The 21,351-nt window shown below is 43.8% G+C and overlaps 2 protein-coding genes across 5 annotated transcripts in view; both read right to left on the bottom strand.

Annotated features, from left to right (window-relative positions):
* Window positions 1-4,341, bottom strand: part of rab3gap1 (RAB3 GTPase activating protein subunit 1) — an 85,729-nt gene extending 81,388 nt beyond the window's left edge. For 2 of the 3 annotated variants that reach the window (XM_075458395.1, XM_075458396.1), the window contains exons 1-4: window positions 4,197-4,341; window positions 4,041-4,096; window positions 1,536-1,614; window positions 1,302-1,431 (exon numbers count right to left, since the gene is read on the bottom strand). In XM_075458395.1, coding sequence (XP_075314510.1) covers window positions 1,302-1,431; window positions 1,536-1,614; window positions 4,041-4,096; window positions 4,197-4,211 — 280 coding nt within the window. In that variant the 5' untranslated portion in view covers window positions 4,212-4,341. Of the gene's footprint in view, window positions 1-1,301; window positions 1,432-1,535; window positions 1,615-4,040; window positions 4,097-4,196 lie in introns of those variants that run through there. The other variant, XM_075458397.1, reaches the window with a different exon arrangement.
* A 636-nt stretch (window positions 4,342-4,977) lies between these two features.
* Window positions 4,978-20,051, bottom strand: tfam (transcription factor A, mitochondrial). 2 transcript variants are annotated; one of them, XM_075457431.1, is made up of 7 exons: window positions 19,772-20,051; window positions 19,070-19,209; window positions 14,778-14,851; window positions 14,447-14,596; window positions 5,964-6,059; window positions 5,596-5,652; window positions 4,978-5,511 (listed from the first exon to the last, which is right to left on the bottom strand). In XM_075457431.1, exons 1-7 carry the CDS (start codon window positions 19,855-19,857, stop codon window positions 5,230-5,232), a joined length of 885 nt encoding a protein of 294 aa, XP_075313546.1. In that variant the 5' UTR covers window positions 19,858-20,051; the 3' UTR covers window positions 4,978-5,229. The 2 variants fall into 2 exon arrangements, with proteins under 2 accessions (XP_075313546.1, XP_075313548.1); XM_075457433.1 differs by having other exon boundaries at window positions 14,778-14,848; window positions 19,772-20,050.
* Between the last annotated feature and the right edge of the window lie 1,300 nt (window positions 20,052-21,351).

Here is a 21,351-nt window from a genome sequence, read left to right as displayed (position 1 = left end):
AGAGAGGGAGGCTGTATGTGATACTAAAATGACTTCTTTTTTGTCTACAACATGTTGAAAAACTAGATAAGAAACTATTTGGATTTTTTTTTTCAGTGGACACAACTGGCAGGACCAATAAGTTATTTCTGATCTGTGGAGGTCCATGTACATTAACAGTCTTTTTACCAAGCCAGATCACTATGGTAACCAAGAACCCATTTATAGTAGTCCAGAGGTATCTGTCTGTGTCTCTCTCCACCCCGAGGGCATCAAATGATGGCATTTAAATGTCCTCAGGCACATGTAGGAATTCAACATGAATGATATTATACAGAAAATCAACTATGGTGTACTATATCAGAAACTGATGAAATGTTAGCATTTCATTTCCAAACTGAACATAATATGAATTGAATTGTCATAGAATATAATTTATTTTATATCAGATTCAACTTGATAGGTTGGATGTGGATTACTGACGACCTGACAGACCACAGTTTCTGAGACTGAAAGGTTGTGGACCTGAACAAACTGATAAAGAAGGCTGCTTCTGTGCTGGGAACTTCTCTAGAGCCCCTGGGCCTGATTGTTAAAAGAAGAATGCTACATAAGTTACTGAACAAAGACCAATACTGCCCAATCTCTACATAACATCATGTTGAAACAACAGAGTGTTCAGTATGATGTAACACATGGGGATGCAGGAGCTCCCTCCTGCCAGCAGAAATAACTCCATCCATCCATCTTCTACACCCGCTTAACCCAACTCAGGGTCGCAGGGGGGCTGGAGCCTATCCCAGCTCTGAATGGGCGAGAGGCGGGGTCCACCCTGGAGGGGTCACCAGTCAATCACAGGCCACGCAGAGACAAACCCGACAACCAACCACACACACCACACTCACTCCTCAGGACAATTTAGAGTCACCAGTTAACCCAACATGCATGTTTCTGGGCGGTGGGAAGAAACCGGAGAACCCGGAGAACCCGGAGAACCCGGGGAGAACCCACGCATACACGGGGAGAACATGCTGACTCCACACAGACAGAACCAGCCGGGAGTTGAACCTGGAACCCTGCTGTGAGGCCACGCCACTAACTAACACCAATCACTATTCATCATGAAATCTTATGATGGTTGTTTAAAAAAAAAAATTCCAACAATATAATCTCCCTTTGGAATATAAAAAATATGTTTTCGTGTCATTCATGATGTCAGGTGCGTGCATTGTTTAGGGCACAGACAGAGTGAGTTTTTACTGGAGATTTAACTGAACAGCTGGGACAGGACAGGAGTGTGGCACACTCAGACTGGACTGTACCTTCCTCACGTCTGTCCTTGCCATCGTCTTTACAGTCTTGCTTCAGAAAGTAGTGGGTTATGTAAAACTTAAAGTCAGCAAAAGTGATATCCTTAGACTCTTCTCCCCAAGTACCACTGGTGTATTCACCCTGTGTTCAAATCATGTAACATAACCACATGATTAATTCATGTCAGTATAGTACTAATTGACATTATTCAGATGAATATTTCAAAATCAATGACAACAGTTTACCTTTTCTGGAGACTGTTTTCCCACAGAGTTTTCAGTCAGCTTCCAGTCATTTAGCACTTCCTCCACTCTGGACACAAACCTTAAAGTACAGATCAGAGTTTTTCTCATTGGCAGATATCAGCTGCTCATGCACATCTAAGCATTAATGAGTTAAACCAACCCTGACAAAACTAACTAACTGAACAAACTAACTAAGAAGTCATCTGAATCTGATCAACCAAAAATACTAATCAATGTAAGGTTCAACAAAATGGGAATTCCCTGCTTCTGTGAAGTGCTGTGTCATTCTAAGCAGGACTTTTCCATTTTTCAAGGAACTGCTGTACAAAACAGATCCACCTCCCCTTTATGTTAGGCCTTATTTCAGAGACTTTCAGGCCCAACAAGTATCTTTAGAACCGGATTTGTCTGTATTTAAAACTCTCCAAACTAACCACAACGATAACTTCTTTTAAACCATCAACTTGTATTTTAGACCCAATCCCAATCAACACTTCCTATTGGTGCTACTGGTGGCACTGGACTGGAGTCATATGACGCACCACAGCACAACACCGCCTGTGTGATTTTCACTGAAGACTCATGCGGGCTTTCCTCCTTGACATTGTGTTAACCCACTCTCAAATAATCAGCAAACTGACTAAACTTCTGCTTTTATAGTGTGCTCACAAATGCTGATGATTAATTAATCCACTTGCACTGTGATGTCATTACGAAGCACACGACCCGTCTGCTATCGCTCCTGTTATCAGAACAACCCAACCCAACCTGCAGGACATTTATGCTAAACGATGCAGGTGGAGAGCTGAGAGATGCTCAGGCAGCCACACCACGCCGGACCCTCGCTCCTCTCCCTGCTGCCTGCAGGCCGTCGGCTCCGCAGCCTGAGAAGCAGCACTGAGAGGACGAGGAGAAGCTTCTTTCCCCAGGACATCCGTCTGCTCAACACTGAGCGTTACACTGGACTCCACTTCTATCCGTTAATACTGTTAATACTGTTAATACTGTATATTTCAGATACCTTATACATTTTCTTTATTCTTATTTTATATTTTTTATTCATTTTTACTCATATTTGATATTTAATTTTAATTATCTTTTTATTGGTAGCAGGACAAGGAAGAATTTCACTGCACATTGTACTGTGTATGATTGTGTATGTGACAAATAAAACTATCTTGAATCTTGTTATTGCCTCGCCCAGCATTTGACTTCCAGAATTAGACCCAGTAGCTCACTTTGGACCGGTATCTATTGCTTGCTGAACTCCATTCCTACATATTGATAGCAGTGCGTTTTTAAGTTTGATGACAGCTTTTAGCAAGGCTATCTAGCTTATTCTGGCTTTTCTTTTAGCCAGGTTGCTAACTACACTTCATCGTGGCTGTATGCAGACACTGCTTCCAGGGATACACAGTTACAAGACAGCATCAATCAGCTGAACATGGCTTATCATTAACAAAAAAATTAAAGAAGAGAGATAAAAGGGGCCACGAGCACGACCCAAGCCAAACATCTCGCTGCATCAGGATCAGATGCTCAACAGATGCTCAACAGATGCTCAACAGATGCTCAACAGATGCTCTCAGCTCCAGTTGAAAAAGGTGATGCCACTATGCCCTTCAGGTTCTGTTCCTTCCTAAAGGGTGTTAATAATTTAATCTAATATTCTGGCTGTAACTTTAGAGTAAGCGCGGTTGTCTGCCACTTAGAAGGTTGGTGGTTCGATTGACCAGACCACAAATCAAAGTGTCTTTGGACAAGATATTGAATCCCACCTTGCCTCCAATGTGTGATAGAGAAAAGTACTCCGTACTGTGTTCAGTACATTAAGTGCTCAACAATACTAGAAAAGCGCAACAGTCCATTTCTGAATTTAATCTGGCAGAATAATTAGGAGTGTAACCAAGATTTCTGTTTACTATCAACCTTTTGAAGAATCTCATTCTTTGTTTCCTGATATCTCTTCAGCTGACTGTAAAGTAGAAAACCAACATTGTACAGATAGCCCTTCACATGTTCTGCAATCAAAACTTCTACTGGGATTTCTCTATACTTCCGTTTGAATAATTACATTCTGCCAGCATTGCTGTAAATGTTATCAACTCACACATGCTCTCAACATTTTTAAATCAAACTATTAGCTTGAAGGAAAATACAGACAAAATCAGATAGATCATTTTGTAAATACAATATTTCTGCTGAAATACAGTGGCTTGGCATGACTTATGAGAAAGCACATGTATATCTGTTTTTAGATACTTTTGGTGAACTTAATCAAAAATAATTAGTTATATTCTGTTATTGCGGTTCATTTCTTTTCTCCCAATTCTCCAGAAGCCACCGTGTAGATGGTAAGTCTTGATCATTTACTTTAGGAGATTACGACCCAAGCCAACTTGAGCTAATTCAGATTTACAATTCCCTACTTCACACTGTACTTCGAACACTACAACTACGCCGGTTTAAGTCATTTCTGCAACCAGAGATGGAAGGCTCGCCTACCGTTCCCATTCCGAGGCAGTGGTGAAATCGTTGATCTCAAAAACTTCTGAGTCAAGCTAAAAGAGAAAGGAAATAAGCAGTTTGGGTTTTTTGTAAAGAAATGTATTTTTCCATTACCAATGACGAAAACTTTCGATATTATGACAAGATACCCACATCGTCAGCCGCCATGTTTTTGCCCTGTCGTCGTTGTTATTCTTCCGCTTATTCTTCTTCTCCTTCTACTTCTTTTCAAATTAGAGCATTAACGCCACCAAACCACAGAGTTACGACACGACACTCCTGACTCCCGTTGTAAAAAAAAAATGGCGGACGACACTTCCGGGTTATGGAGACGCCAATAGTTCCAAACAAGGGATGGAGTTCCGTTTATCTCAATTGTTCGTCAAGATCAATTACTGGTAAGTTAATGTAATAACAGCATTTTAAACGTTTTTTACATTTTTAGCCATTAGCTATCAGAAGTATACTCATAGACATCGTTATTTTTACATTTGGTTTGCATGAAATGTCGTGGTAATGGAGGCTGGCGCGCGCCAGGCGGCAATACGTCATTTTGACGTCACGCGCCATGCGCGCCGTGAGCGACTCAATTACAATTCAAGCTTAAAGGGAGAGTTTAAAGCCTTACACAGCCTCGCACATAGCCAGGCTTAATGTGGATATTATTGGTTCATGACTGTAAATGCACAAAGAATGATCATAAACTGGGGCGGTTGGTGGCGTGGTGGGTTGGGCAGGCGCCCCATGTGCAGGGGCTGCGGTCCTCGCTGCAGCTGGCCCCGGTTCGAGTCCGCACAGGACGGCCCTTTGCTGCATGTCTTCCCTCTCTCTGCCCCCTGCTTCCTGTCTCTCTCCAACTCTCCTGTCCATTGGAGGCATAAAAAGCCCAAAAAAAGATTAAAAAAAAAAAAGAGAATGATCATAAACTCAGGTGTACATTTGAAAAAATCCCTTACTTAGGGTTTATTTGTTGTAACTGTCACTGTACAAAGACACTAATGTGATAGGAAATGGTTGAGTCATAATAATGTGAAAGCTTTGTCCTGCTCAAGCTAGAGAACATTGAGGAACTTTGTGAAGTTGGAGTTGAAAAAGAAAAAAGAAAAACTAAATTTAAAATCAAACAAAGCAGAGAACGGCCACAAGTCATCAGAACACTCATCTTAACAAATTGGACAAATGCCTTTTATTTTTTCTTTGTGGAGCCTTTGAGGAGCGTTTTGCCAGCTTTACTCTTTGTAGTTTTGCTGGTTGCTTTGGACTTTGGTGCGGCTGGGACTTTCTTCACTGCCTTCCCACTCTTTGCTTCTTTCTTGACCACTGGAGTTTTAGCACCAGGCATTTTCTTGTTAGACAGGGTCTGTTCCCGGATAAGATCTTCTCGTCCAATCTCCACCATGTGGTCCTCCCATGACTTCATTTCATTTTTGTAACGAATTTTGTCATCCTCAGCAAGCTGTGTGTAGACCTAAGTGAAAGAGGAAATCAGTACCCAGTATCAGTCAATACTCTTGATAGCTAATAAAGAAAGAAAAAGATGATTGTGGCAAACCTGTTTCTGATGACTGAATAGATTCCTCCAGTCCTCCAACAGGGACTTCATTTTTGCCTGAAAGATCAACAGCAGCATCATTTCAGTACTATTCCTTGAATGATCTTCATTTACATTATCTATTATTACATGACTGATACCCAACATTCATGTTTGCCTTGTCTTCGTGTAATGTTTCAGTTATTTGTTTCTTTTCTGTTTTTCTTTTACCAGACTTCATTCATCCATTACACACTTTTCTGCCATAACTTTGAGAGACAAAATTTGGATCTGACGTGTCATTCACTTGCAGAGACTTTATCTCTCTCTCTCTCACACACACACACACACACACACACACACACACACACACACACAGAATTTCTTACTGGAGTGGTGGCTCCTCTGGCCTCCTCAAAATGCTCCGACATGAAGATGTTAAACGGAGAGCGAGGGCGTTTGGGTTTCCCCAAGCTGGTCAACTCCTGGAACACACACGTAGAAAATGTTTACTTCTCAGAAGAGGAAACAAGGTTCTTAATTATTTTTCAAAGGGAAAGGATCATTGCATATCTTTCTCGGAAAGAAAATTAAATTTATTAAAATTCCATAACATTACTTTATCCTCAACATCTTCTCTTCAACTCATCTGGATTTGGGGTCTTAGCACAGGCATTTCTTGGTATTTGGAAAGCTCAATAAGTTGCACCCACATGCAAACAATTTTCCCGCTGCCATGGTTCAGCATCATAAGCATTATTTTATATCTCATTCCAGCCAAAACATGCAAAGAAATACAGAGCTACAGTTACTGTCTGTAATTAAAAGTCACAGTGAAACCATGGAAACAGCAAATTTGTGGTTCATTATGTTGCATATGTAGTTTGTTTCAGAGAAGAGTATGCAAATGAATAACAGCGGACTTGTTGATCACTGAAAAAGCACCGGTACGAATTGTTTCGCACGTGACATGACTGACATAGTGGTGCCGCCGCGCACAGGTGGTGCTGCACAGGTGGTGCTGCACAGGTAGTGCTGCACAGGTAGTGCCGTACAGGTGGTGTCACCGCGCACAGGTGGTGCTGCACAGGTAGTGCTGCACAGGTGGTGCTGCACAGGTGGTCCTGCACAGGTGGTGCTGCACAGGTAGTGCCGTACAGGTGGTGTCACCGCGCACAGGTGGTGCTGCACAGGTGGTGCTGCACAGGTGGTGCTGCACAGGTGGTGTCACCGCGCACAGGTGGTGCTGCACAGGTGGTGTCACCGCGCACAGGTAGTGCTGCACAGGTGGTGCTGCACAGGTAGTGCCGTACAGGTGGTGTCACCGCGCACAGGTGGTGCTGCACAGGTAGTGCTGCACAGGTAGTGCTGCACAGGTGGTGTCACCGCGCACAGGTGGTGGTGCAGCACAGGTGGTGGTGCCGCACAGGTGCAGCACAGGTGGTGCCACCGCGCACAGGTGGTGCTGCCGCACAGGTGCTGCACAGGTGGTGCTGCACAGGTGGTGGTGCCGCACAGGTGGTGGTGCCACCGCGCACAGGTGGTGCCGCACAGGTGGTGCCGCACAGGTGGTGCCGCACAGGTGGTGCCGCACAGGTGGTGCTGCACAGGTGGTGCAGCACAACACCCCACACCAAAACATCTGGCTGTCCTTTATTTGTTCTGTTTTTCAACACCCGTTTTGTGTTTACCCTCTGTAGCTGGGATGTCATGGTCACACTTTTCCTCGAGAGGGGTTGGACTCTCTTCCACTCTGGAGTTGCCCGCGGTGAGAGGCGTAGAGCAGGTGTGGGCATACTTATTGCCCCCCGGCTGTGCGCCTGTACATTGGGGTTCACCCTGGTAGACGAGAGGGTAGCCTCCCTCCGCCTTAGGGTGGGGGGACGGGTCCTGACTGTTGTTTGTGCTTATGCACCGAACGGCAGTTCAGAGTACCCACCCTTTTTGGAGTCCCTGGAGGAGGCACTGGAGAGTGCTCCTCCGGGAGACTCCCTCGTCCTGCTGGGAGACTTCAATGCTCACGTGGGCAATGACAGTGAGACCTGGAGGGGCGTGATTGGGAGGAACGGCCCCCCCGATCTGAATCAGAGTGGTGTTTTGTTGTTGGACTTCTGTGCTCGTCACGGACTGTCCATAACGAACATCATGTTCAGGCATAAGGGTGTCCATATGTGCACTTGGCACCAGGACACCCTAGGCCGCAGCTCGATGATCGACTTTGTGGTTGTATCGTCGGACTTGCGGCCGTATGTCCTGGACACTCGGGTGAAGAGAGGGGCGGAGCTGTCAACTGATCACCACCTGGTGGTGAGTTGGCTCCGCTGGTGGGGGAGGAAGCCGGTCAGACCTGGCAGGCCCAAACGTATTGTGAGGGTCTGTTGGGAACGGCTGGCGGAATCCCCTGTAAGGAGGAGTTTCAACTCCCACCTCCGGCAGAGCTTCAACTATGTCCCGGGGGAGGTGGGGGACATTGAGCCCGAATGGGCCATGTTCCGTGCCTCCATTGTTGAGGCGGCCGACCGGAGCTGTGGCCGTAAGGTGGTCGGTGCCTGTCGTGGCGGCAATCCCCGAATCCGCTGGTGGACCCCAGTGGTGAGGGAAGCCGTCAAGCTGAAGAAGGAGTCCTATCGGGCCTTTTTGGCCAGTGGGACTCTGGAAGCAGCTGATGGGTACCGACAGGCCAAGCGGAACGCGGCCTCGGCAGTTGCTGAGGCAAAAACTCGGGCTTGGGAGGAGTTCGGGGAGACCATGGAGAACGACTTCCGGACGGCCTCGAGGAGATTCTGGTCCGCCATCCGGGGGCTCAGGGGGGGGGGAAGCGGTGCACCGTCAACACCGTGTATGGTGAGGGCGGGGCTCTGCTGACTTCTACTAGGGACGTCGTGAGTCGGTGGGGGGAATACTTCGAGGGCCTCCTCAATCCTACCGACACGCCTTCCGATGAGGAGGCAGAGTTGGGGAGCTCGGACGTGGGACCTCCCATCTCTGGGGCTGAGGTCGCCGAGGTGGTCAAAAAACTCCTCGGTGGCAAGGCCCCGGGGGTGGATGAGGTCCGTCCTGAGTTCCTCAAGGCTCTGGATGTTGTGGGGCTGTCTTGGTTGACACGCCTCTGCAGCATCGCGTGGACATCGGGGGCAGTGCCTCTGGACTGGCAGATTGGGGTGGTGGTCCCCCTCTTTAAAAAGGGGGACCGGAGGGTGTGTTCCAACTATAGGGGGATCACACTCCTCAGCCTCCCTGGTAAGGTCTTTTCGGGGGTACTGGAGAGGAGGATCCGACGGATAGTCGAATCTCGGATTCAGGAGGTGCAGTGTGGTTTTCGTCCTAGCCGTGGAACAGTGGACCAGCTCTATACCCTCCGCAGGATCCTGGAGGGTGCATGGGAGTTCGCCCAACCGGTCTACATGTGTTTTGTGGACTTGGAGAAGGCGTTCGACCGTGTCCCTCGGGGACTCTTGTGGGGGGTGCTCCGGGAGTATGGAGTGCCGGACTCCTTGATACAGGCTGTTCGGTCCCTGTATGACCGGTGTCAGAGTTTGGTCCGCATTGCCGGCAGTAAGTCGGACATGTTTCCTGTGAGGGTTGGACTCCGTCAGGGCTGCCCTTTGTCACCGATTCTGTTCATAATTTTTATGGACAGAATTTCTAGGCGCAGCCAGGGCGTTGAGGGGGTCCGGTTTGGCGACCTCAGAATCGGGTCTCTGCTTTTTGCGGACGATTTGGTTCTGTTGGCGTCGTCGGGCCGTGACCTTCAGCTCTCACTGGAGCGGTTTGCAGCCGAGTGTGAAACGGCTGGGATGAGAATCAGCACCTCCAAATCCGAGACCATGGTCCTCAGCCGGAAAAGGGTGGAATGCTCTCTCCGGGTCGGGAATGAGATCCTTCCCCAAGTGGAGGAGTTCAAGTATCTCGGGGTCTTGTTCACGAGTGAGGGACGAATGGAGCAGGAGATTGACAGACGGATCGGTGCGGCGTCTGCAGTGATGCGGGCTCTGCACCGGCCCGTCGTGGTGAAGAAGGAGCTGAGCCAGAAGGCGAAGCTCTCGATTTACCGGTCAATCTATGTTCCTACCCTCACCTATGGTCACGAGCTGTGGGTAGTGACCGAAAGAACGAGATCGCGAATACAAGCGGCCGAAATGAGTTTCCTCCGCAGGGTGTCTGGGCTTTCCCTTAGAGATAGGGTGAGAAGCTCGGTCATCCGGGAGGGGCTCGGAGTAGAACCGCTGCTCCTCCGCATCGAGAGGAGTCAGATGAGGTGGCTCGGGCATCTAGTGAGAATGCCTCCTGGACGCCTCCCCGGTGAGGTGTTCCGGGCCCGTCCCACTGGGAGGAGGCCCCGGGGAAGACCCAGGACACGTTGGAGAGACTATGTTTCTCGGCTGGCCTGGGAACGCCTCGGGGTCCCCCCGGAAGAGCTGGAGGAAGTGGCCGGGGACAGGGACGTCTGGGTCTCTTTGCTCAAGCTGCTGCCCCCGCGACCCGATCCCCGGACCAGCGGAAGATGATGGATGGATGGATGGACACTTTAACCTGGTTGTCGAGGGAAAAATAACACAAAAAATGATCTGTACACTCTTTAAGCAATGTTCAGCTGAAGCATCCCATTAAGTTTAAATACTTACTTAATGAAAAAGAGAAAAAATGCCTGACACCCCCACATATGTGCTCTACCATCCATCCGGTCTAAAGAGTTTAAATATGAGTTTTCTGAATTAGTTTTTCATTTCTGAAAAAGTTGTTATCATGTGTGACAATGACAGCCCCTGTATTGCATTCAATTGGCTTTTCTTATATGGTGACAATGTACAAATTGCTGCTACCACACACTTAATCTTGTCTTGGCATACGGCACCGAAATGGAAAATCCGGTGAAATTTCCTAAAAATTTTCTTTAGTCCAACCATTTCCTGAAAACATTCAATAATAAAGGTGAAGGTTTTGAAGATGCTGTCAAGGCAAGTCTACAATTAAATTCCATTTAAAGAACTATTGTTAACAATGTTTCCTACATCCCCTTCTTTGAGTACAGTGGAGTACTCTTCCCCAGACTTTAATCCCCCACAATTGGATCACAGGGAAGACAATATGGTAACTTCTCAACATTCAGCTCGAGACTCTTTTGCTCTACTAAAAAAAAAAAAAAAAAAAGTTTTATGTCTGTGTCTGATATCGCCCTTTGCATAACCTTAAACAAACTAGAGAAAACTCAGAGGAAATGGCATTTTATCTAATTCGAAGACTATGCCAGACTGGTTCAAAACAGAAAATTGCCTGACACAGGACAAGCTACACCTACCATTCACAGCGAATCAAGTAACATGCAAACAATCCTAGGTTTCTTTTTATTACTGTGGCCAGGTTGACTCAGAGCCATGATGCTGTTCATCATTATATTCCCCCCTGTGCGTAACAGTGTAGAATTACATTTTGTCTGTAAAGGGAAAAAAAAAAAAAAAAAAAAAAAATCAATCTTTCTTTGCTGCTATGAATCGAGATCGTTTTTAAAGGCCTTTTTAACTGCTTTTCTCCCATTGACTTGCCTAAATTGAACATGTCAGTTGGTTCCTATCCGTCAACTGTTTAAGGATGTACTTCTGATCAATACTTCTGTAGTTGAGCAAATAAATCAGTCTCTTTCCATGGACTATGTAGCTCAGGCCTTTAAGCTACCTGTAATTACACCACTGTTAGGGAACTATTGACCCTGATATTTATGCATTTACAGACCTATATCCAACATACCTTTTATTTCTAAAATTCTAGAAAAAAATAGTTATTTTTTACCCAGAACAACAGCTTATACGAAAAGTCTTGTTTTAGAATGTCTATTGTAGCAAGCTCCAGTGTGGAATTAATATACCTTAAAACCTTTGGAAGATACAAGCATTCCTGTGGGGGATGTTTTTCTGGGTAAGGACCAGATGTGGAAGTCTACACAAAGAAAGGGACTGAAATCGCCTAATTTATAACGACCTTCGGCCTATGAAAGCTTTCGGGAGTGGATTTAGCAACAGACTTGAGGGATGCATTAACAACTCAAGATGAACAAACAAAGGACCCTTTTTTGAGAAATGGGAGACTAACCCATTCCCTACCAATAAATCGAAGTTGACATTTTACCCTCATTCCCCCCAGATAAGAGAACCAGATGCCTAGGAGAACTTGGAATATCTCCGATGCAACCTGGGATAGTGCATTATATAGAGTAAATGGGTCAACCTTGTGTGCTCGCCTTGGCTTAATTCAGTTCAAGGTTCTCCATCGTATCCATTATAGTAAAGTCAGACTCTCTAAGATCTATCCGAATGTCAGTGAAACGTGAGCGTTGTCATATAGCAAAGGCCGACTTGGCCCATATGTTCTGGTCCTGTAATAAACTATATCATTTTTGGACTACAATATTTCAAACATTATCTGAAGCTTTTAACAGAGATATCCAACCCAGTGCTGAAATGGCTATATTTGGAGTCCCAGGGGAGGGTATACCAATGACAAATAAAATTAAAAATGTGCTTGCTTTTTCAACTCTCCTTGCCCGGAGAAGAATCCTACTTTAGTGGAAATCAGCACATCCACCCAAAGCCTCCTCCTGGTTGAAAGACCTGACTCTATTCCTTAAGTTAGAAAAGATAAAATATTGCCTAAGAGGATCGACCCAAAAATTCCATGAAACTTGGGCCCCACTTTTATCTTATTTTGAGAAGCTTGAAGCCCTCCCACATGATTGAAAAGTAAGCAGGAATGAAGACTCAGAGACCTCAGAAGACCTGTGTAGTGACAATTAAAGAAAGCAAATAGCCTATTGGTACTGTCCTGAATATCCACTTTTTCTTTATTTTATTTTTTTTAATTATTTTTATTTTGTATCATTATTGTCTTTTTTATTATTTTAATCTTGTATATTTTCACGTCTAACTTTTTTTCTAGTGTAACACTTGGGGTGTACTTTTCACTCACTATGTTTATTTTTAGACAGCATGGTGGGGTGGGGGGAAGAAAATAAGAAAAATATGTATGTTGAATAATATTGATCAATGCTCATTCTCTCGAATAAAAAAAGTAAAAAATAAATAAATAAAAAAAAAAAAAAAAAAGAGAGAACCAGATGCCTAAATAGAACTGAAATGACTTCAGTTAGATTCACTTTCAGCCGAATCTGTATTAAATGTGTTTAATAAAACACAATATATTGTATTTAATAAAACTGTATTAAATTTGTTTGATATCTTTGTACAAGTTCTTTCAGGTTCTCAGCAAAGTCACGAGATGCATTTAAAGACTTCTTCCATGATTGTGACAAAGTGTGACGAAGAAATAATCATATTGGAAAAGTGACTAACCCGCCTATGGAGCCACATTGCCCCCTAGTGGTGTGTAGTGTTGAATAGTTAAATCCACTAGTAAACTGGACAAGTTATATGCAGTAATGCAACTGTTAACCAATGTCCCTTCTGTATCTTTTTGTACTCCATGGTTAACACAGGAAAATAACATTGTTGGGTTCGCTATTCGTATGTCATAACTTTACAGATATTCAGCTGAATTTTTAGACTTATAATCACTACATATGACATGTTATGTGTTATTTGATGTCTTTATATCATAAGTCTGTTATATCTTTAATCCGCATATCTTAACAAGTTGTGGTGTTTTCAGAATCATCGAGACAAATGTTTTATGAGACGGAAGACATAAGATTCTGTGTTTTCCTTCTTTAAGGTGGTGCCCTACATCCGAGGTTGAATAAGGTTTATTGAGACAGTGAGAACTTCTGGTAAATCCTTATTTTTGATCAAGTAACACTACACTGTGCTGGTCCAGTTAGATCTCAGTGCAGCTTTTGATACTACTGACTAGGGCTGGGCAATATGGCAAAAAATATATAATTCAATTCAGTTTGGTTTTGTTTACATAGCTCGTAACAAATGTCATATCAAGACCAGGAATAAATCAAACACAATGCTATGCCAGGAGACAAGGCGGGAGGCTACAGATAAAAGACTGAACTGGAAATGCAACACAGAGGCTCTCTATAACAAAGAAGAGAGTAGATTAACCCTTGAGAGACCTTAGGTCCTTCAATGTCTGCAGCAAGATGTTTTATATCCTCCATCAGTCTGTGGTGGAGAGAACAATCTGCTTTGCAGCATCTGTTGGGCAGCAGCATCAGAGCCAGAGTCCAGAGAAACTGAACAAACTGATAAAGAAGGCTGGCTCTGATCTGGGGGCTGATCTGGAATTCTGCACGAGCTGATGAACAGAATGAAAAATACTACACACCAACTACTCAATAATACAGTGATGAAATGGCAAAATGTTCTCAGTCAAAGGTGCCTACAGCTCTGCTACAACAAATAATGGGACAGGAAGTCATTCCTGCCGGTAGCCATAGTCACATGCAACATATGCTGTCCATCCATCCATTTTCTTCCACTTAGGTCAGGTTGTGGAGGCAACAGGTCCAGAAGGGAAACCAAGACATCCCTCTCCCCAGCAACATTCTCCAGCTCGTTCTAGGGGATCCTGAGACAATCTCAGGCCAGAAGGCTGTATAAACCCTCCAGCAAGGTCTGGGTCTGCCATTAGGCCTCCTTCCAGTTGACCATGCGAAAAAAGAAAAAAATCTCCAAAGGGAGGTAACCAGGAGCCAATGAATTGTTCGATTTTTGGGGACTGTATATATGTCCATCTGTGTTAAAAATGTGGCAATCTGCGGGGGCTGAGAACGCGTGCTGGCATCTTCTGTGAAGGTATAAAAACCTTAACTGTACTAATTTAAAGGTAACAGATTATCTAAAGCAGTATCAGACTACTCTGATCAATAGACCCGCATATGAGCTCTATTTTTATCTACTATTACTACTCTTACCCTCTTCTTTCGGATGGCCTTTCTTTTGGCCAACCTCTGCCTTTTCTCCATGGCTTGCTGCTGGAGCTGTGCTGGCGTCAGCTGGGCCTGGTATCTCTGAAAGACAACCTTGAACTCCTCCCTGGCCTGGAGAGAGGCCTCCTGAAAAGGCTAGAATGGAGAGAGACCACCATAAGCTTTAGTCACAGAAAACGACTGCCTAAATCTGCCTAGTATGATTAAAGAAGATATTGAATGAGTTTATCAGTATCTGCACAAATTTGGCACTTAAAAAAAAGTAGCATAACCAAAAACCAAAAGGAAAAGAATGGAAAAGGAGAGTTTGACATACCTGTTTCTGCTCTGGGCTCATCATTCTCCACTGCTGGGCGATTTTCCTGATGATCTCAACAGATTTAATTTCTGCTGGGTAAAATTAAAAGATAGTTGTTGGAAAACCATGTGTATATACATATATATATACAGTGCACAGTGAAAATGAGTACACCCCTGTTGAAAAGTAACATTTTGAACAATATTTTAATACACACACAAGTTATTCCCAAAACGTGCATAGAGTAAGTTTAATACAACATCTGTTCAGCTTACAACAGAAAAGAAAGGTCAATAATATAACTTAAATGACATATTTGTCCATTTTTGTGAAATTATGCTGGTGCAAAAGTGAGTACACCCCTATGTTAAACTCCCTGAGAATGGGCCGTGTTGGCCCGAAATGTCATGAAATGAAAAGGCATTAAAAGGGAGGTCATCGTTGTGCGTTTCATCCTTGCCTTACATTGAAATTTTACATTTTGAGTCTGCACCAGGCTAAAAGAGACGTGTGTGAGATTTGACTGAAATCCTATGGAGAGTATCATGATCTGCTTCAGTAGTCACAGTACATGTTGACAAGCATGTTTCTTTTGGTGAAATTCAGCTTCCTACTGTTGATGGCATCCATACAGCCCCAAACCATGTCACTCCCACTACTATGCTTGACTTTAAGCATGGGGCACTTTTCTTTGTACAAATCACTTTTTACCACCACACAGGCTTGACACCATCGAAAGCAAATTTGTTTATCATTGTCTCATCAGAGACAAACAAACTAAGGATATGGATTGCTGGAACCATGTCCTGTGATCTGATGACACCAAGATGAACAAATTTGCTTTCGATGGTGTCAAGCCTGTGTGGTGGTAAAAAGTGATTTGTACAAAGAAAAGTGCCCCATGCTTAAAGTCAAGCATAGTAGTGGGAGTGACATGGTTTGGGGCTGTATGGATGCCATCAACAGTAGGAAGCTGAATTTCACCAAAAGAAACATGCTTGTCAACATGTACTGTGACTACTGAAGCAGATCATGATACTCTCCATAGGATTTCAGTCAAATCTCACATGTCTCTTTTAGCCTGGTGCAGACTCAAAATGTAAAATTTCAATATAAGGCAAGGATGAAACGCACAACGATGACCTCCCTTTTAATGCCTTTTCATTTCATGACATTTCGGGCCAACACGGCCCATTCTCAGGGAGTTTAACATAGGGGTGTACTCACTTTTGCACCAGCATAATTTCACAAAAATGGACAAATATGTCATTTAAGTTATATTATTGACCTTTCTTTTCTGTTGTAAGCTGAACAGATGTTGTATTAAACTTACTCTATGCACGTTTTGGGAATAACTTGTGTGTGTATTAAAATATTGTTCAAAATGTTACTTTTCAACAGGGGTGTACTCATTTTCACTGTGCACTGTATATACATATATACACACACACTATATTGCCAAAAGTATTGACTCATCTGCCTTTTCACACATATGAACTTCAGTAACATCCCATTCTTCATCCAGAGGGTTTAATGTGACGTCGGCCCACCCTTTGCAGCTGTAACAGCTTCAACTCTTCTGGCCAAGCTTTCCACAAGCTTTAGGAGTGTTTATGGGAGTGTTTGACCATTCTTCCAGCTCCTGGAGAATAACCCCCCTCCACCAAACTTTACACTTGGCACAATGCAGTCAGACAAGTACCATTACCCTGGCAACCGCCAAACCCAGACTCCTCCATCAGATTACCAGATGGAGAAGCCTGATTGGTCCCTCCAGAGAAGGCGTCTCCACTGCTGTAGAGTCCAGCGGCGGTGTGCTTTACACCGCTGCATCCGACGCTTTGCATTGCACTTGGTGATGTATGGCTTGGATGCAGTTGCCATGGAAACCCATTCCATGAGGCTCTCTGCACACTGTTCTTGAGCTAATCTGAAGGCCACATGAAGGTTGGAGGTCTGGAGCGACTGACTCTGCAGAAAGTCGGCGACCTCTGAGCACTATGAGCCTCAGCATCCTCTGACCCGCTCTGTCAATTTACGTGTCCGACCACTTCCTGGCTGAGCTGCTGTCGTTCCCAATCTCTTCCACTTTGTTATAACACCACTGACAGCTGACTGTGAATATTTATCAGTGAGGAAGTTTCACCACTGGACTTGTTACACAGGTGGCATCCTATCATGGTACCACGCTGGAATTCACTGAGAATCAGCTCCTGAGAATGAATTAATGAAAATCCATCCATCCATCCATATACATATACATACATATAGATGTACACACGTATACAATGCCCGTCCAAAAAAAAGTCCCCTCCTGGCTTTAATGAAGCAGAGAGGTAGGAGCCTCCCATTGGACAATTACTGCATGGAGGATTATGTTTCAGCTGGCAACAAGTTATGGAAGCGATGCAGCGAGCAGCTTCTCATTTCTTCAACAACCATGTCAGGAAACGCATCCTGTGGTCGAGGAAAAGATGTTTCATCTGTTTCAGAAGGGTCAAACTATTGGCAGGCATCCAGCAGAGAAAACATCGAAGGAGAATGCTGAAACTACTCAAGTTGGGTAAAGAACGGTCCAACGCGTTCTTAAAAACTGGAAGGACAGTGAGAAAGCAACAACTTTGAGGAGGAGATGTGGTCAAAAAAAGGAAAAACTTGAGTGATCGTGATCGCCGATCACTTAAACGTTTGGTGAAAAACACCAGTAGAACTCAGGGCTGTTTGATAGTGAAAGTAAGAGCATCTCCACATGCACAATGAGAAGGGAACTCCAGGGATGGGGACTAAACAGCTGTGTGGCCTTAAGAAAACCACTGATCAGTGAGGCTAATCAGAAAAAAGAGGGAGCATAAAGATGGGACCCTGGAGCCATGGAAGAAGGTGGTCTGATGAGTCCAGATTGATCCTGTTCCAGAGTGATGGGCGCATCAGGGTCAGAAGAAAGGCGGATGAAGTGCTGCACCCATCATGCCTGGTGCCTGCCGTACAGGCCGGTGGGGGCAGGCTATGACCTGGGGCTGCATCAGGTAGTCAGGTCCAGGTTCAGCCAGGTTCTGAGCCCACAGACTGAGGTCAGCTGACTCCCTGAACATACTGAATAACCAGGTCATTCCATCAGTGGAATCTTACCTGATGGCACGGCATATTCCAAGAAGACGATGCCCAGATTCATCGGCTCACATTGTGAAAGAGTGCTTCAGGGAGCAGGAGACATCATTTCACTCATGGGTTGGCCCCACAGAGTCCAGACCTGAAGCCCCCTGAGAAGCTTTGGGCTGTGCTGCAGAAGACTTTAGTCCAGCCGTCCCACTCTCCCATCATCACTACAAGATGTTGGTGAAAAATGAACTGAAATGAATGCTGGGACATGGCAGCAGCTTATGGAAGCGATGCCACAGCCAATGTTGCTGGAATCAGAGCTAAAGGCGCTCCAGACAAACGGTGTGGGACTTTTTTTTGTGTGGGCAGTGTACATTCTTTTTATATGTTTTTCTTATTTCCAAATAAAAAGCTGAATAACCATCCTCCTCCTATACAAGCATAATAACACATTATTATTATTATAATAATACAATAATCATAATACATTATAACAAAATATTAATTCATTATCAAGGCTGGTAATTCAGAAAAGAAAAGAAAAAGCAACAAAAGTGGAAGATGAAGTCATACCTATTCACTCTCCCCCTCCTGTGCTTGTATATATTTAAATGTATCCCAGTTAGTACTGCTGGATAAAAAGAATCGAACAGCGCTTTGATTTGCAGGACAGATATCTCTCACCTTTCATAAAGGATGCTCCTGTTTTCTGTACTACAGTACACAATAACGGAAACACTGAGGCTTCATTTTTAGCATTTAGAGAATTTGAAAGATACTTCTAGATCAATTTATCAATCAATCATCTTTATTGTCATTGTAGTGTGTACAATGAAATTAAAGTGTCATCCAGTCAGTGCATTAAAAAAAGGGGGAAAAGCATATAAAACAGATTACTAAATGATCCTTTCACTCTGTGATAAACCACCCTAACCTGAATGGACTATTTGACCAAATTCAGAGTTTCATCCACTACCCAAAGGCTGCAGCCAAGAAACACACTACACACAGCAACATAAGAAACCAGGGAGAGGGCAGATTATGTGCAGAAAACCACACTTCCATACATGTCTACAGGGTCACCTGGGATTGAAAACAGTTATTTATTGCTTAATTGCTGATAGGTTTTCTCTCTCTGTGTGTTTTCTTAGGTAGAAGAAAAAAAAAACATGTAAGCTACATTGATAAAACATTACAGTTTGCAAGATTACCTGGGTTTTGTCTGGTCTCGACTGGCTTCTGTTGCATAACATATCTCATATATCCGTTCAGCGGTCTCTTGGGAGGACCGTTGGTCTGAGAGGTCAAATATTTCACCGGGTTGACATAAGCAGAGAAGACACCGGTACATCTAAAAACAAGACAAACATGTTACCATATACTAAATGTGACTTTTTCACATACTACAAGCCTCTATTTTCTCTAATGACGAAAGCTTTAAAAGAAACCATTCACAAATCTGACAATTCAATGGTGAATTCCTGCTGAAATATGAACTCCCTCATCCCCACCAATGCAAACTTTTCAACACGTTTCATTTCCTCTTGCTCACAGAGCCCAGGTCAGCTATTCATTATCTCTAAGTATTATTGAAGTTTCACTTAAAGTTGCCAGCTGTGTGCTGCTGCTACTGCACGTGTTAAAGGACACCATCTCATCTCTTGCTGCAACCACCCAGGGACCACAGGAGATGCACTGCATCAGCCTGTTCACCTTCTGGAACTAATTTTTCACTCTTGGTATTATTACTGTTTGGAATTTCCTTTTTAATATAGTGCATGTTTAATATACAACCACTTTCCGTAAGTGCCTGTAACAGTCTCGTTCCCTTCCCCAGCACGGAGGGCTTTTTAAAACATTTCTACATAAAGCCCCCGCTAGCTAACAGAGGACAGTTGGACTCGGTTAGCTACCTCGCTGCAGAGCTCGTGTGCGAGAGCACACTGAACGACCTCGCGAGCAGGCTAACAGTTGCTGTCATTAAACTATGCGGAGCCATGTCACTGGTAATACTCGCTAAACAAAGCGCTGAAAATCGGGCGGATAGTCCAACGAAACCGATGTATAACTATATTCATGCATTAGTCTGCTTCTTTTTTTTTTTTTTTTTTATCTAAGCCGTTTCTTTCCCCCTTCTTCTGGCTGGCATGAAGGCGCCTTTGTTGACTTCTTTTTACTTCAGGGGCGGCTGGGAAGCAATGCCTTGGTGCACTACCGCCATCAACTGGTCTGGAGTATATAAATGTGTATATTTACACATTTATATACTCAATAAATGTGTATATTTTTCAAATGTGCAATAATTCAATATCATGTGCAATATTTTTTTAAGTGTGACTCTTACTCAGCGTGAATGGGATTGTCAATGGGACATGTTAGTGTTTTTAATATTTTGTACATTTTCAGTATTATCTTTATACAGCCCCTGAGGGGATATTATGTCACCTTAAAGGTGGGGTCTGAGATCTTGGAAAAACGGTTCCTGCAAGCTATATTTTTGAAAATACACAACCTTGTCTCTCCCTTCAGCCCACCCCTCGAAACCACGCCTTCAAAACACATGAATCTGTTGGGGCAGCAGCGTCAGAACCAGGGACCTAAAAAGACTCAACAACCTGATAAGGAAGGCTGGTTCTGTTCTGGGGGCGACTGTGGAACCTCTGGAGACAATAATGCAAAGAAGGATTTTGCATAAAATCAAGAGAATTATGGACAACCCTGAACATCCTCTCCATGAGACTGTTATCGGAAAACAGAGTCTCTTCAGTCAAAGGCTTCTTCAGTTTGGATGCAAAACGGACCGCTACAGGAAATCTTTCCTGCCCACAGCCATCAGCATCTATAATAACTCCTTGATTTAATTGAGTTACATCAACATTTAATTTCCCTCTGGGATAAATAAAGTATTTTTGAATTTGAATTGAATTGAATTGAATTGAATTGAATTGAATGAGTCACGAGTCTGTGAACGCGCAGGGGGGAGGGGTGAGGGGGGCTGACGGTTGATTGTCGTGTCAGAATCCAATAGAAGTAACTCTCATCATTACTTCTATTGGTCAGACATTTCCTCTTGCTACACCCTCTAAAATAGACTAAAAGATTTCGTTTTTTTTCCAAACATTCTATTTTAGTGGGTGCAATGGGGTCGTGAGGAGGTTTTCAGACAATATGATAAAAAATGCTCCAGAAAACATCACAGAACCCACCTTTAATTTCATTGTACCTGTACAATGACAATAAAAACATTCTATTCTATTCTATTCCTCTGATAATTCAGTGAACACCTACAGCACCTTCCAGAGTAATCTGGGTGTTTTCATTTAATCATAATCACTCATTAATGTCATACATGGGGGGGATGTGGAAATCGTTGATTCTTACAAGTACTTAGGTACAATATTTGACAGTTCAATTCAATTCAATTCATTTTTATTTATATAGCGCCAAATACAACAAAAGTCATCTCAAGGCACTTAGAAAATAAAGTCCAATT

Source organism: Odontesthes bonariensis, chromosome 23 (assembly GCF_027942865.1).
Source record: "Odontesthes bonariensis isolate fOdoBon6 chromosome 23, fOdoBon6.hap1, whole genome shotgun sequence".
NCBI lineage: Eukaryota > Metazoa > Chordata > Actinopteri > Atheriniformes > Atherinopsidae > Odontesthes > Odontesthes bonariensis.
Note: the sequence above shows the minus strand (reverse complement) of the source record. Positions and strands in the feature narration are given on the sequence as shown.

What these genes read in the sequence shown, in the direction of transcription:
- tfam (XM_075457431.1), bottom strand. Translation starts at nt 19,857, where the DNA reads ATGGCTCCGCATAGTTTAATGACAGCAACTGTTAGCCTGCTCGCGAGG. An exon ending in TGAGCCCAGAGCAGAAACAG is followed by an intron (nt 14,597 to 14,777) that starts GTATGTCAAACT and finishes TCTCCATTCTAG; the next exon opens with CCTTTTCAGGAGGCCTCTCT. An exon ending in AGGCCATCCGAAAGAAGAGG is followed by an intron (nt 6,060 to 14,446) that starts GTAAGAGTAGTA and finishes TGTGTGTTCCAG; the next exon opens with GAGTTGACCAGCTTGGGGAA.